General features: G+C 44.3%; 2 protein-coding genes across 4 annotated transcripts in view; one reads left to right on the forward strand and one right to left on the reverse strand.

Annotated features, from left to right (window-relative positions):
- Window positions 1-552, forward strand: part of PPEF1 (protein phosphatase with EF-hand domain 1) — a 28,500-nt gene extending 27,948 nt beyond the window's left edge. Inside the window, exon 16 of the mRNA XM_041399877.1 lies at window positions 359-552. Within this exon, the coding sequence (XP_041255811.1) occupies window positions 359-552 (194 nt within the window). The remainder of the gene's footprint in view (window positions 1-358) is intronic.
- Window positions 553-2,344: 1,792 nt separating this feature from the next.
- The window catches only part of PHKA2 (phosphorylase kinase regulatory subunit alpha 2), a 45,086-nt gene continuing 33,043 nt past the window's right edge, over window positions 2,345-14,387 (reverse strand). The window contains exons 26-31 of one of the 3 annotated variants that reach the window (XM_041399852.1): window positions 13,982-14,083; window positions 13,261-13,379; window positions 10,414-10,581; window positions 8,776-8,829; window positions 7,220-7,420; window positions 2,345-6,696 (exon numbers count right to left, since the gene is read on the reverse strand). In XM_041399852.1, the coding sequence (XP_041255786.1) occupies window positions 6,523-6,696; window positions 7,220-7,420; window positions 8,776-8,829; window positions 10,414-10,581; window positions 13,261-13,379; window positions 13,982-14,083 (818 nt within the window). In that variant the 3' untranslated portion in view covers window positions 2,345-6,522. Of the gene's footprint in view, window positions 6,697-7,219; window positions 7,421-8,775; window positions 8,830-10,413; window positions 10,582-13,260; window positions 13,380-13,981; window positions 14,084-14,387 lie in introns of those variants that run through there. The other 2 variants (XM_041399853.1, XM_041399854.1) reach the window with 2 other exon arrangements.

Here is a 14,387-nt window from a genome sequence, read left to right on the forward strand (position 1 = left end):
AGGTGATATCATTTCTCCAGTTTAGTGGAAACTTCTTTAAGCAGTCAGGCTGCAATCATATAAGGGACAGTGCACAGAGCCTAACAAGAAAAGAGCCTCACATACCCTAGGCTCCAGTATTGGCTTCACTTTTTGGGGGCTTTTTCTCCCTTCCACTCTAGTGTTTTTACTGCTTTCTCAATTCCACTGTCAAAAGCATTCAATCGTTATCTAAAGTAAAAATGTGCTTCAATAATGGAAGCACTAACCCCAGCATGGTAAGCAGGTAACTTTGTAGCAGTGAAGGAGAGTGCATGTGTGTTTATGCAGGAAGGGGAAACAACACTGCCAAAAGCAACCTATTGTCTGTCTCCTTTAGGTTTGATTTCTCTTGAGGAATTCAGCCAGACATGGAGACTGTTCACTTCTCACCTGGGCATTGATATACAGGATGACTCCATTGACAAGTTAGTCCTCAGCATAGATTACAACAAAGATGGCCACATTGACTTCAATGAATTTTTAGAGGCATTTCACGTTGTTCACAGACTTGAGAAAAAGGCAACCTCATGAAAAAGCAGAACTTCTTGTGGGTTGTCTTGGATGCTCAGCTTGCTGTCATTAATCATAAAAGGGCTGCTTGATAGGGTCACAGTGCAAGCCTTTATGTAGCCCTTCCTGGATAATCTGTACCTGCTAATAATGGCATAGAGGAGATGAAACACCACACAGTATTACTGTGTCACTGCTACACACTGCCAGGACCTTATAATTCATGCCCTCCTCTCCCCCATCAGTCTAATCCCTGAACATTGCCAAGGTCATGCCTGCAGCTCTGTAGGGAGAGAGACTTTGGTATGTGCCTGCCAGCAGTCCTTAGTGATAGCTGAGAGCATTGATAACCACAAGGAACGTATCAGACCCACCCTGGGGATGGCACAGGCACTGGAGAGGCTGCCTGTGGGGTGTGCATTGCAGGAGAGGAAAACAGCTTCTGGTTAAAATGGATAGTTCTGCATTTAATCTTACTCTTTGCATGATGCAGAGGAATTAAATTATTCCAGGTCAGTCTCTTATCCTTCTAAATATTACAGGCACAACTTAGAGGATCTTGGTTGAAAGGTGCTTACACTTGCACTAGATTTCCTATTGCCTCTAGATCCTCTTCCCTACATTTGTTGGGATTTGGAGCTATAAAACAATCATAACTGTTTCTGAGATGGAGCCAGGTTCTTCAGTGATGCCAATAGGGCAAGAGGCAATGGGCAGAAACTGATGCACAGGAAGTTCCACCTGAACATGAGCAAGAGCTTCTTTGTGCAGTGACTGCGCACTGGAACAGATTGCCCAGAGAGGGCGTGGAGTCTCCTGCACTGGAGATTTTCAAGAACCATCTGGCTGCAGTCCTGTGCTATGTGTTATGGGATGGCCCTGGCTGAGGGAGGCTGGGCCAGATGATTCATTGTGGTCTCTTCCAACATGACCCATTCTGGGATTTGGTGATTCCGTGATAACTCGCGACCTTGATGAAGGCTAAATCCACAGCATGTTAATGCAACACATGGCAGATCACAGAATAAAGCTTCAGCTTTCTGAGCAATGCCTAAGGGGGGTGTCTCTTTGCCTGTGTTTTGTAGCCTGCCCCAATCACCACAGAACACTATTCCTGAAGATGAACTGGGTTTCTTAAAAACAGAAATGAGTACAAACACAAGAGTAAACATATTTTGATACTACCAAATCTAAATATTCTTGCACATAATTAAATATAAATTCTTTACCAAGCAAAGGAAATTCTGAAATTGAGTTTTCGGAAAGCAGCAAGATTGAAGACTCTTGCACTCACTTTTCCTGTCTCCTTTCCCTGACTGCAAGTCAATATTCCCATTCCTGTCAGTACCACCCTGTCAATTCCCAAGGGGTTGAAGTCAGGAGATCTGGACCTAATTCTCTTCCATCTTACACTCTGAAAGCAACATCAGGTCAGGAGCTCTTTGGTAACTGTATTACCTCATTCAGCCTCAGTAAATCCAATGCACATAAAGTGCTTTTTGGGTAGGAAAAAGTTCCAACCGAGTCCCTCTTTAAATTTTAATGGCTAAAGATGAGCTAAGTAAAGCAGCTCAGTTTCATTTAATAGAAGTGTTGAAAGTACAAAAAAAGCATCCAAGTTTATCATCCCAGAATGTAACAGCAGCCCAAGCTTGAGGGTCTGCTGTCTCTCTTAAATCTTATTTTCTACTATTAAATACAGAACACTTTTCCAGAAGTATTTTGTAACTTGACAGATGAAGGAACAAACATGCACACACTTATTTCTACTGCCTTGGGGGAGGGGAAAGAAAAATCTTTAACAGTACAGACAAAATTTACAGTGAAACTTTAATGGCTTTGGTAATACATAATGTATATTTTTAGCATGCAGTTATTCTGATCTATGCATTGTGATGATCAGTCCCACCTTATTCCAGTGGAGTTACAAAAAGGCTCCACTTACAATAGCCAAACACCTCTGTGTGTGGTGGGATCTTGCTTCCCACTGTTGGCTTCCACGGGGTGGGTGTGAAGTGACAAGGTGGAACTGGACAGTGCAGCCCTGAAGTCCCCCGTTGCCACCTGCCCCAGAAAAGAGGACAAAGCCAGGCTGTACAGCGAGACACAGGAGCTCTGAAGGATGGCTGGCAGCCTCCAGTGTGGATGTCCCTCACACATTCCTGAATCTGGTATGAAGGGGACTGGCCTCAAGGAATCACTTCCTGAGAGGGGATGCCAAGGTACAGTCTCAGCACAGCTTCACTGGGCAGGCAGTGAGAGCCTTTTGGGGATGCAGGACTGAGGTATGAGAGGAGCTGAATCACTGAGCCAAAACAGAAAGCCTGTCCTGTCAGCTGCTGGTGGCACAAAGGGGCCCCTGGCCCCTGACAGAAGGGGGGTGGCAGGGGGAGTAACAGTGGAACATTTAACCCTGGGAATAAATGCCACTTGAGACTGAAACTGGGAGTGGGAAAAAGCCCTGCTGCTTGTACTTAAATCCAAACTGTTTGAGCAGAAGCTCTTCTTCTATAACCCACATCCTCAATCCCTTTTTTACAGTCATGATTCCATGCAGCAGCTACTTAATATTCCAGATGTGAGTGGTCCTTTAAGCAGCGCCTGAATCAGCCTGCAGACGAGTGCCAAGCTCTCACCCTACAGCTACAGCTGCCAACACTGGCAGCATCTCTCTCCTGCTTTCTGGGCAACTCTGCTCCTACCTGCCAACCATTCCAAAAAGTGCCCAAGGTTAGACTTGGACTCAAGCTCCCACTTCACTCAAGGCTCTGGCTACTGCCAGAGAGGTGACACATTCCTGCAGTGTCCCATGCCCACATGGGGCATGCCGGGTGTTTCACTACCCCACAGAAAGTGGGGCAGGGCAGGGCAGCCAAGGACTGTGTGGCTCACCTGCATCTTCCAGGAACAAGCAGGACTCTTTCCCTGAGAACGAAGACTACAATTAGCAGGAGAGAAGCCAGACAAACTTTGTACTCCACCCATTGAGTTTTCAGTTCCCTGTGGGACCAGCAGCTGAGGGAGATCAATGGCACTTTTGATCTGTTTAGTCTGACAAACCCACGTCCCTGTCAGCAGCAAGGAGTAGGCAGCAGCCTGAGCAGGGGGGGACACTGGCCTGGGGAGCAGGCTATGAGCTCTGAGCCATTTGTGTTATGAGCTTTGAGCTGGACACAGATCCTTATCCTGCCAGCTCCTCCCCCCTGCCCCGGGCCTGTCTCCAGGCTCACCCAGCTGCCCCCAGCACTGCCGTGCTCCTGATGCCACAGCTGCAAACTGCTTGGGGCAGCAGGGCCCATCAGGCTGGCACGAGCAGCTCGCGGGTGAATCTATTTTAGTTCACTAATGCCCTTGTTTCTGAGGCACAGGACAAGTCTGTTCCCCTTTGCCTTCTTTCCATAAATGAGTTTCCAGGGACTGGGAGCTGGCAGCTCCTCTGCTGGATCTCCAGGGAGGCTGCACAGCCAAGGAGAGCCTCTGGCAGTTAGCACAAACTGCAGTCGTCCTGTATTTTATCTGGGAGCACACCCTGGTCACCCCCAGTGCCAGCTCTGCTTTGCAGCAGCCTCACACACACAGGGGCTCCTCAGCAAAGCAGGGGGTCTGTGTAAAACTCTATTTGTACAGCTGGGTTTGCACTGCAAGGTCACTCTCCAGTTACAACTGTTCTTTGCTCTGAGCAGTAACACGGCAGCGAGGTGCAGCTGTGCCTGACCCTGCAAGTAACATAAGTTTGCCTCCCACTGGCCTTGTGTTTGAGTGCCACCCTTCACTACCAGATACCCAAACTCTTCAAATTACCACATGAATACTTTCCAACTGCCTGCACTCCACATGGTAATTCATTGTGATCATCACGAATATACCATAACCTAGGTCATACTGTGAATTTGACAGTAAAGACACCAATGACACTCCCATTTAAAAACAAGGAAGTGTTAAGGCGTGTCCAGGTATGTTAGGCCATACATTTCATTGCTTTAGACTTCAGTGCAGCTGCATGGAAAACCAACATCAGCCTTCTTGTTTCTGAAAACAAAGTCACACAGTAGATTTAAAAAAAAAAAAAAAATTAGAAGTCTGAGTAAAAATTAATTTTGCATCTCTCAATCTAGGATAATTAGAACAGCAAAAATAACTGCTACTACTTTTTGTATGATACCAGCTAGAATAAAAAACTATCACCTTGCTCTTGTTGTGCTTATACTCTGCACTGTCACATCTGCTTAAAATGGACAAAGGATTTTACTTCCTTTTACTGGGAAACAAGCCAAGTGAGCTCTCACAATACATATGAAAAGTTAAAAAACCCACACCAAATAATAACAAAGGCAAACCCTTACAAAACAGGCACCATGCCAATAAAATAACTTCCACACCCAAGTGCTAATTGTACCTGAACTGTCACTTTATACTGGCCCCTGCACAGGCCCATGGTTCCCATGGCGGTTAACACAGGGCTCCTGGTCCTCTGGACTACTGAACTCCTCTGGTCTCTGAAAAAACATTAAATCACCTCACACTAAGGCCTCCTACACCTACACTCTCTTGAGCCAGTCCCCAGATACTGCTACAGCAGCAGTGCCTGTGTAGAGGGACAGCAGGCAGGCTGTCAGGCTTACACAGCTCAGACAGTACTGATTTTTACAGGCCTGTCTGCGCTTTTCACCTCTACCTGGCAAGACTGAATTGCTCTGATCCTTTCTGCTCACATGGCAGCAGTGCTGCTGAGGGAGCCTGCCTGTGGCCATGGGATGCTGAGGCTACTGTCACCTTCCTAAGCTGTTAGCCAGATGCTGGCATGTGGCTGGTGGCAAAGCCAGCAGCACAGGCACAAGGGAAACCACAGCCAGTGCCTGGGGTAAGGCAGGGTTTCCCTCTCCAGAGGCTGCCAAACTCTGTTTTCAGTTTAAATGGCCATGGAGTAATTTCCATGCAGGATGCACCCACTCCCTGCAGCACCTCAGAGCTTCCAACTGAGAGCATTAACCTGGGAACTGTCTGCAGAGAGACTTCCAGGCAGCCCAACCCCTAATTACATGAGACCAAGTGTGACTTCAAACTAAAAAAGAAGAAAAAATGGCAAAGGAAATAAGAAGAAAAGGAAAAAAAAAAACATCAAAGCCTTCCATAAACTCATGCTACACTGGAAAAGCCACAATTATGCCATTCTTAACTCTGAGGCTGTTTGCAAGGGAAGTGATCAGACTTGGAAAGGGTGCTCAAGTGGATGAGGTTTATCGTGCTCCATTCAGAGGAAAGGATTACAGGCATAAAACTGTCTGTCACACTGGAGAAGCTGGAGTCTTGAGATTTTGCCTCCAAAGTCCTGGGGATGCAGGGAAGGAAGCTATTCAGATTAAAGACAGATGCAGCTTCCTGACAGAGGCTATCCTCCCAAAATAGTGGATATTGTAGGATGTTTGTCCCTATTGGCACTAGCCCTGCACTGACTAGGTGCAAATGAGAAGAGAATCAGGATAAAAGTGTATTAGAAATATCACTACGTTACTTCAAGTTATTCTTACTCCTCTAATTTACATTTCCCTGGATGTTTCACACTGTGCATTAGTGATTCACAACAATGTACATTTACACACAGCTGAAGAAAAATTAATGAATTCCATCACTTCCCTTATTTGTGAGACTCTATGCCTGAGATGCAGCTCCCTCCTTTTATTATGCCTTTTGATCTCCACAGAGTAATCTGTTTTCCCCTTGGCAGAACTGTATAATTCTTGCTAATTTAATACGAATTACATTTATGCACTTTGGGCAGAATAAGCCTCATTATTTGTTATTTCTCGCACTCTCTCCTAAAACCAGGCCAAATTCCAGCTCCCTGTGCCCAGCAGCAGGTGTGCACAGAGCATTCCCAGCAGTGCCAAATGCTGAGTGAGTGCATGGCACACACAGCAGCAGCCAAGGGGTTTGTGACAGGGAACTGGGGAGGAAGAGCCTCTGAGCCTTTCCTCCCGTGTGAGGTGTCACTTACTGCACTGCACAGCCTGTGCTGGGCAGGAAATCATGTAAATAAATAATTATGGCTTTTGTTAGGTAAGTCATGGTGCCATAGGCTCCGCTGGGAGCACTATCATAAAAAAAGTGGCAAATTCCTGTGGCTGTGTCTTTCTCCAAGATACTACCAGTAGCTCCAAACGATTTCTGTAAAGACACAAGCAAAGAAGTAGAGCAAGTCAGGCATGCATGCTTATTTATTGGAAAAAAACCCACCACATGATGATTTTTTATTTGTGCTGAATCCTGAAAGCAATTCTCTTTCCCCTCATGAAAACCTTAATCAGGATTATAATAGGGCCCACATGACTTGGTTGGATCAGTGCAAGTAAATGAAGAACATATAACTTCATGGGTTTTTGTCTTTTGGGGGGAATGGGTAGGATTACTCAAACATTGGTAATAGTAACGCCTTGATAAAGCAGAACTTCACTTCAATCTACCCTTGTACTTCAGAGCTTGTTAGCCACTACAATTTTATTCCCTTTAAATCTCCCATGATTCTTACACTACTTTTCCCAAATATATTTCCAGAAGATACTTAAGTGATTTGGTCTGCCTTTGTAGGAGAAAGAGCCAGGACACAATCAAGGTCATCACACACATTAGAAAAAGAGCAGGGGATAATTCTGAAAGGAGGAGGATTCCCCCCACTGCCCTTTGAGCTCACCAGCTCCTGCAGAAACAGGTCATTGGCCATGTGCACGATTCTGTCCACGTGGATGATGCCCCCGATGCTGTTCACCTCGATGTCGGAGAGGAACGTCAGGACGAGAATAGCTTCCACCAGGAGCTGCCTGTACTCGGGCTGGGGGACGTGGTTCAGCACCGACTCCACGTGCACTGCAAACTTGATTTCGCACGGGGTCATCTGGCAAGTTGGAGTGGAAACGGAAAGACAAACTGACAAATCCAAAAGACTAGCTCCTCACATCCTGCAAGCACTGAAACATATGCTCCTCTCCGCACACGGGGGCAGACTGACTGAAGCGAACTAAATGTTTGTGCGGCTTTAGCACTCACAGAAAGTTTTCGTGCTGCTAGACCTGATTCTGCAAACAGTTACACAACGTCCAGAAGCTGCTCCAGCCCTGCAGCCCTCACACACGCATCTCACTTACATTCAGTGCTGCTGGTGCTGAGCTGGCACGTTAACCCTTTGCTCCTCAGGCTGCGGTCTTGCACGCTCTGCCTTGTACTTATCTTTCTGGCATTGCGGGTGAGTTGGAAAGCCAAACTTAGTGCTGGGTTTTAAAAACAACCACCTGCTTAGAGGAGTGATTTTTAAACAATCCCTGAGCTTTGCCATGCAGGAATATCACAGTTCTGTTTGCGGAGCAGCTTAATTTACGCTGGCATAGCTCTGTGGATGTTATGCTGCCTCAGGAAGTTTGTGCTTATTTTATTCAATTGCTTTAAACAGCAAAATTAGATACTGTCCAGGTCTGACAGGCTAAAAATAGAAGTCTCTTTATCTACACAATAGAGATAAATAAATCTCCCCGTTCTGGAAAAAAAAGCCATAAACCCCACCATTTAAATTTGGCAGAAAATTCAAGCTCCTCTCTTTAGCTGTTATCACAGCTCCTCAGAAAAGAAGGAAGCCAGAGACAAATGTGAGAGAAACACTCAGGAAAAGTCTTGGGCCCACAAGCACCACTCTTGCTCTGATGGATTCCTATTCACAAGAGTTTGTTTTATAGGTGTGAATTCAAAATTTGCCAGTGCACCTGAATACAAAATCAGCTAAGAAAAAAATGCGAGAAAATACGGATTTAAAGAGCCAAAGTTTTGGTCAGGAACAGTCATCCTTAACTGGTATTTACTTCTGAGACTGTGAAGCCAAGATACACTGCCTGCTGTTGCAGCATATAAAAAAATAAGTGGCAAGTAACATGTCCTCTTTATTCCAGCAAGTCTGCTGCCTCACCTTCCCCCCAGTGGGCTGCTGCCAGCCACCCTCCCTGGAGCCTCCCAGTGGGCACAGGGGGACAGTCAGGGTGTGCAGAAGGCAGCAAAGGGAAAAGCTGTCACAAACCTCCTCCCAGGCCTGCCTGGCAGGAATTCACCTGCACAGACCCAGAGAAGCTGGCAGAGGTGCTGGGGGAAGGTCCAGATGTTCTAAAAGTAAAACCAAGGATCTGTAACAGAGGCCCTGCTGCATCTTACACTGTCAAACCAAATATTCAGACATGTGGCTAGAAAATCATGGGCATTTTACTGTACCTCTCTGGTGGTTGAAGAAGGAAGGACATACCCATCAATGGACAGACCATGGCACTGAAACATTTCAAGAGTGAACAGAAATTACAGTTCTTGCAAGTCAATCTAAGGGTTCTCTGTTCTAAGCTAATATGTAACAACTTTCAGTTAGGAGAAAAAATAAAAAAGCAAAGCAAAAACCTCCAAAAGACACAAAAAGCCCTGTTCAAAAATATTATTTTATCCTTCCTGAAGAAGTTATTATGTAACTGCAAAGATTAGAAATAGCCTGACATGACACAGCAGAGCATGCTGTGCTCCAGCCCAGCTAACGAAGCCAAGCACTTCAGGAGCTGCTACAGCAAAGGCACACAAAGGAGGGAACAAATCGATGGGAGCATTCTGCTGGAAGGGATTTGGAAATAAAAGATAACACAAAAGCAAGACAACAGACCACAAAAGCAAGAATCTTTTTTCATTTTCACTAGAACAACATTTAGTTATGTGTTTCAGATCCAGGACACCACACCTCAGGATGTCAACCACTGGGGGAGAGAAATAACAATTGGTATAAAGAAAACAATGACAAAACCTTAATGGTGAAAAGGCACGTTAAGGAGGGACACATCTGGTATGTGAGGTGTAGAACAGAAACACACCAAGAAGAGGAGACAGATTTTTATGAATAGTCAAAAAAGATTTTAAGAATGAAATATTGAAGATAAGCACAATTCATTTTAACAGCCAGAAAAAAAATACAATTATTTCCAGCTATTACATTAGGTCAGAAGTGATTTTCACTCTGCTGGAAGATCCTATTAGTAAATAGCCAAGAGGTCATATATGATTTGTCTTGGCTGACATCAATACTAACAGCTTCAGTGTAAGGGATTTTAGAAGGACAAATCAGCCTAAACTGGTGATGCACTCCCTTCCCAACTAAGCAAGCATGAACAGCTCAGTGCTACAAGGTGCCAAATGCTGGCCTGTATCCAGCAAAGCAGAAAAAAACAGGTGCATAATCACTTTAAAATAAGTTAAAATTTGTAATTTCCCTCTCTTCCTTCCTGGAGAGTTGCATTTTTTTTTTTACATTTCTATACCACTGATATCCACAGTCCTTCCTTCCTGGAGAGTTGCATTTTTTATTTTTTTTTTACATTTCTATACCACTGATATCCACAGTGCTGGCAAGGACTTACTTTTCACTTAAAACAAACCAACCAAACAAAAAAGGGTAAGAATGCCATACACCTCAGAAGAGTCAGCAAGAGGTCTCAATATATTCTGGAAGAGTTAGAGCAGTTTCCTACTTCATTTCTCACAGCCTTTCCAACCTGGAGCACAGAACTGCATTGCACTGCAGTGCCCTTTAGGTGCACTGACAATGTGCATGAGGCCAGGGGATGCACAACGGGCAGTGGTGGAACAGAGTCATTCAGCTAAAATTCAGCATTGGTGGTTTCAGAGAAAGCCACACTTTCAAAGAAGCTTGAAACGTGAAACGCCTGAACTTGAGTTAATGGAGCCCTTTCAAGTTCAAGACACACCCTTCCACCAGCCACTCTGGTTTTCACCTGCCAACCAACTTCCACTCCTGGCAAGATGCCACCACCTTCCCGAGTTACAGCTTGCTTGCTTCCTCCACAGCATTCAGCTTACCTTCTGAAGGATCTTCCACACTTTCTCATAAAAGCCAACAGGAACTCTGTTAATTGCACCATCCAGCCTCCTTCTGCGCAGCCACTGTCCTTTTCTGTCACCCCAGCTCATGTCTCCACTGGAGCCGGTCGGAGAAGCACTGGTGGGAGAGGATGGAGTACTGCCCCTCTGTAAGGACATTAAAGCTTTGGTTAGCTGCTTTCTACCGTCCCAAGTGCCACTCCTGGCCAATACATTTCTGTTATAATGCTACCTCGGAACCAGGGAAAAAAATACAGGCCTTGGTGTCACACAGGATGATGGGGTGGGACTGATCCTTCATCCCCATCTCTCCCTTTTGCAACAAGCTTCATTTCTCAAGTGCTTCCATCATTTCTCAACAAAACAGGCAAGCACTTCAACGTGGCATAGCCCAGTCAACTTCACTGCTTGGTTTAATGCAACATCTGATTATTTTAACAAGCATGAGCTGCTTCCAGGGCAGTGTCACTGGTGTGCAAAGTGTTGCACTTCAGCTGATACCAGGGCAGCTGCTGTTGATTCCCAGGGACACCGTGAGGCAGAGCCCGCCATGTCAGGAGCCTGTTTGGCAGCCCATGCCATCCATGGAGCTCCCAGCGTAGCCAGCACAAACCACCAGTTTAAGATGGAACCAAAAGCTTCCCTGTGGCTTGGGGTTGAGGTGAAAACTGAGCTCCCTACTTCTATTCCCCATTCGTTGCAATGCCACCAGCTTCTCTTTGCATGAGAAGGTCATCTTACTGGAGAGACTGCAGGCTGCCACATGGATGGGCAGCAGCAAACAAAAAGCTGAAAGGCAAATTTTTTGCTGAAATGTGGAGGCAGCACCTCAGACTTCAAGCACTTTCCTTTAATTGCCCACCCCAAGCCATTCCTTCACATTCAGTGTTAATGGTTCTGACTGAAGAAAGAACAGCCACAAAAGAGGGAGCTGCAGTTGCTCAACACTCCAGAGATGTTAGTACAAGTACTTGAAATTTTCCTTGTAACAACAAAGTGTATTCTGCACCACCCCACCCAGCCCCCCGCCAAAGTGACACTACATTAGCTGCTAGTCAATTATTCAGAGAATGCAGTGAGATGTGTGGCAGGAAGCAGCAGGAAAGGCAAAGTGGGGGGGCGTGGGGTGGTACAAAAATAAACCCAGCCATCTCCGCCTCTGTGCAAAATACCAAGTTTCTGTGGAATGTGAGAGCAACAAAGGAACTATGTTCCTAATGTCAAGAGAGATCCAAGTATTCCAGCTCAGGCCGACCTCTGTATTTCAAACAAAATAATGCTGCCATCTAGAGCCTTGTCCCTTCTCCTTCCTGGAAAGGCCCGGAATTCAGACACCCCAGTTTGACTGGGAGCCCTGCTCAGACTGACCTCCAAGGCCACCTCAGGGCCAGTGCAGCACAGTCAGCAGCACCTTCACAGCCTCCCCCACAGCCATGATGATGCTGCAGCAGTGGCACAGCTCAAACACAGCAACCAGGTCTCACAAGAGACATCGTGTTCCACAGCGGTCTCTGCTTCCCTGCCTGACCATGTCCCATGAAGAATCATTATCTGATCTTTACTGCCACCAGCAAATGCTTCATGTTAAGACCATGTAAAAATGCCACTCCTTTCTGAAGGTTTATTCAATCTGTTTCATCAATCAAAGGAAAGCATAAAATATTTCCTCAGATGAGGCTGCTCAAAGCCCCATCCAATCTGACCTTATACATTTCTAGGGACAGGGCATCCACAACTTCATCGGGCACCTGTACCACTGCCTCTCCCCCTTCATTGTAAAAAGGTGTCCTTGAATCTGTTAGGAATGTAATTAGTAATTCGTGGAAATAAACGCTGTACAAAATATTAAGTGTATGAAATAAACTGTGGAAGGGGGGGGAAGAATCCCTTTTTCCTTCAGGTTGGGAATTCTTGGCCAGATGACCCACAGCAGATGGATATCACGGCATTTGCATCCAATCTAAACCACCCTTTCAAACTGTTTCAAGTTTCAAACTTTCACCCTTTCGCGTTTCAAACTGTTGCCCCTTATCCTGTCACTACAGGCCTTGGCAAAAAGCATCTCTTCGTATTTCCTTTAAGGCTCCTTTATATACTGCAAGGCTGCAATAAGGTCTCTTGGAGCCTTCTCTCTCTAGTCTGAATAACCCATGAGGAAAAATAAAACCATTCTTAAAAATGTATTTTATTTGACCACTACCTTCCTACTTATTCAAAGCAAAAGAAAATTACTAACAGAGACACAAAATAGAGAAATCAAATCACTCATAATAAAACCACCAGTCACATTCATTCAGAGTATTTTGGTTGTGTTTTCTGTGATCTCTCCATATACTCAGTTGAAGTATAATTTAAACTATTTGACTTGAATATATATGTATAAATTCTAGCAGTAATCATCCTCCATTCCTGAAGAAACAGAAAGAAGAAAACAAAACAAGATTCCTTTTCCACATGGATCTTTTCCAAAAGGCATGTGATCCAGTTTTGCATCTTGGGCCAAGTACAAGAATGAACACTGCATAAAAGCTTCTCTTTGTACATGTGACTTTCCCTTAGCTAAACATGACAGAAGAACTGCTTTTATGGTGGACACCATGAATGCATTACAGTTTGCTCAAGTTCTTCTACATTCAGCATATGAAACAAGAACAAAAGAGGAAGAACATGTTTGGAGGAAACATCCCTTAACTGCCTCTTATTTAGTGATCAGTTTTAAATCAAAGCAAATTTGGAAATTTCCGTTATTTAGCAAGAATAAAACCTAACATACCACAGTTCCAGAACAGCTGTACTTTCTGATGAGCATTGATAGAAAACCCTCACCTGCTTCATCTCACTCTTCAATTTAGTAATACCACTTCTTTCTGTTTTGGTTGCTCCAGAATGCCCCATCTCATGAATAGAAATTGCAGGGCTGGATGAAGAAGAATCTACAGGTCGCACTAAAGAAGCAAATGGATATTTTTAACATCCTAAGGGTAGAAAAATAGAAATTCTATCTAAGAAGTTAAACACAAATCACTTCAGAAATGTGCAATGCTCTTGGTGACAGCATCCTTTCACAGAATCAGATCAAGAGTTCAAATCTGATTTATCAAGTAAAGGGCCTAAATTCATTCTTGGATATGAGAAACTGATTTTCCAAGACAGTGAGCAATTGTAAATTTAGTCAGAATTGCAATGAGTCTCTGAGGGTCTAAACAAGAGCCCAGGAGACAGCTGATGTGCCAGTCAGGAATATGAGGGCATCAAAGACATGCTTCTTGAAGGCAGGTTAGATATGACCTTTTCATGGCTTTTGTTCTGGTTCCATAAAATTTCTCCATTTTAAAAGTTTGCCTTCCTATTACTGAAAATTTGATACAATCTTATTTCAGTGCAGGACAGCTTCCACCATATGTGTTTTGTTTATTTCACAGCAGACATACACATGTACTGGTCACCCATGATTAATACATGACCTATACCTTTATTTTACCTGCAGAAAGAATAGATCCCCACTTGTAAGACAATCTAACTTAGCATATAAAAATGAACAACTTACAGCTTCTTTCCACTCCAAACTCTTTCCCACTGAGAATATGATGTAGAAGACTTTTCATATCAAAGGGGCTTAGATTCATCAAGCTCTCTGAAGCTTCTTCACCTAGTTAAATAAAACAAAACACAATGACAAATGTCACTGGGAAGATAATAAGCTATAAAGGCTTCCTGGCTAAGGAAACTGTGAATGAAGTCCAATCACATTTAACTCTTTGGCTAGCCCTCCCTTTAATAAAATTAATATGTAGTCACATTTCAAAGAAAATGTATTTCAGGACTAAACAACAAACACTCCACAGAAATTACATTATTTGCATTAATCTTTATTATGTCCTAGCTTGTGCAAAATTTCACTGAAGCTCATGATGAAAAAGCAGTTGCTCCCTTATAGAACAAAATCACTTAGA

The sequence above is a fragment of the Onychostruthus taczanowskii genome, unplaced genomic scaffold (assembly GCF_017590055.1).
Source record: "Onychostruthus taczanowskii isolate IOZ18803 unplaced genomic scaffold, ASM1759005v1 scaffold17, whole genome shotgun sequence".
Lineage (NCBI taxonomy): Eukaryota > Metazoa > Chordata > Aves > Passeriformes > Passeridae > Onychostruthus > Onychostruthus taczanowskii.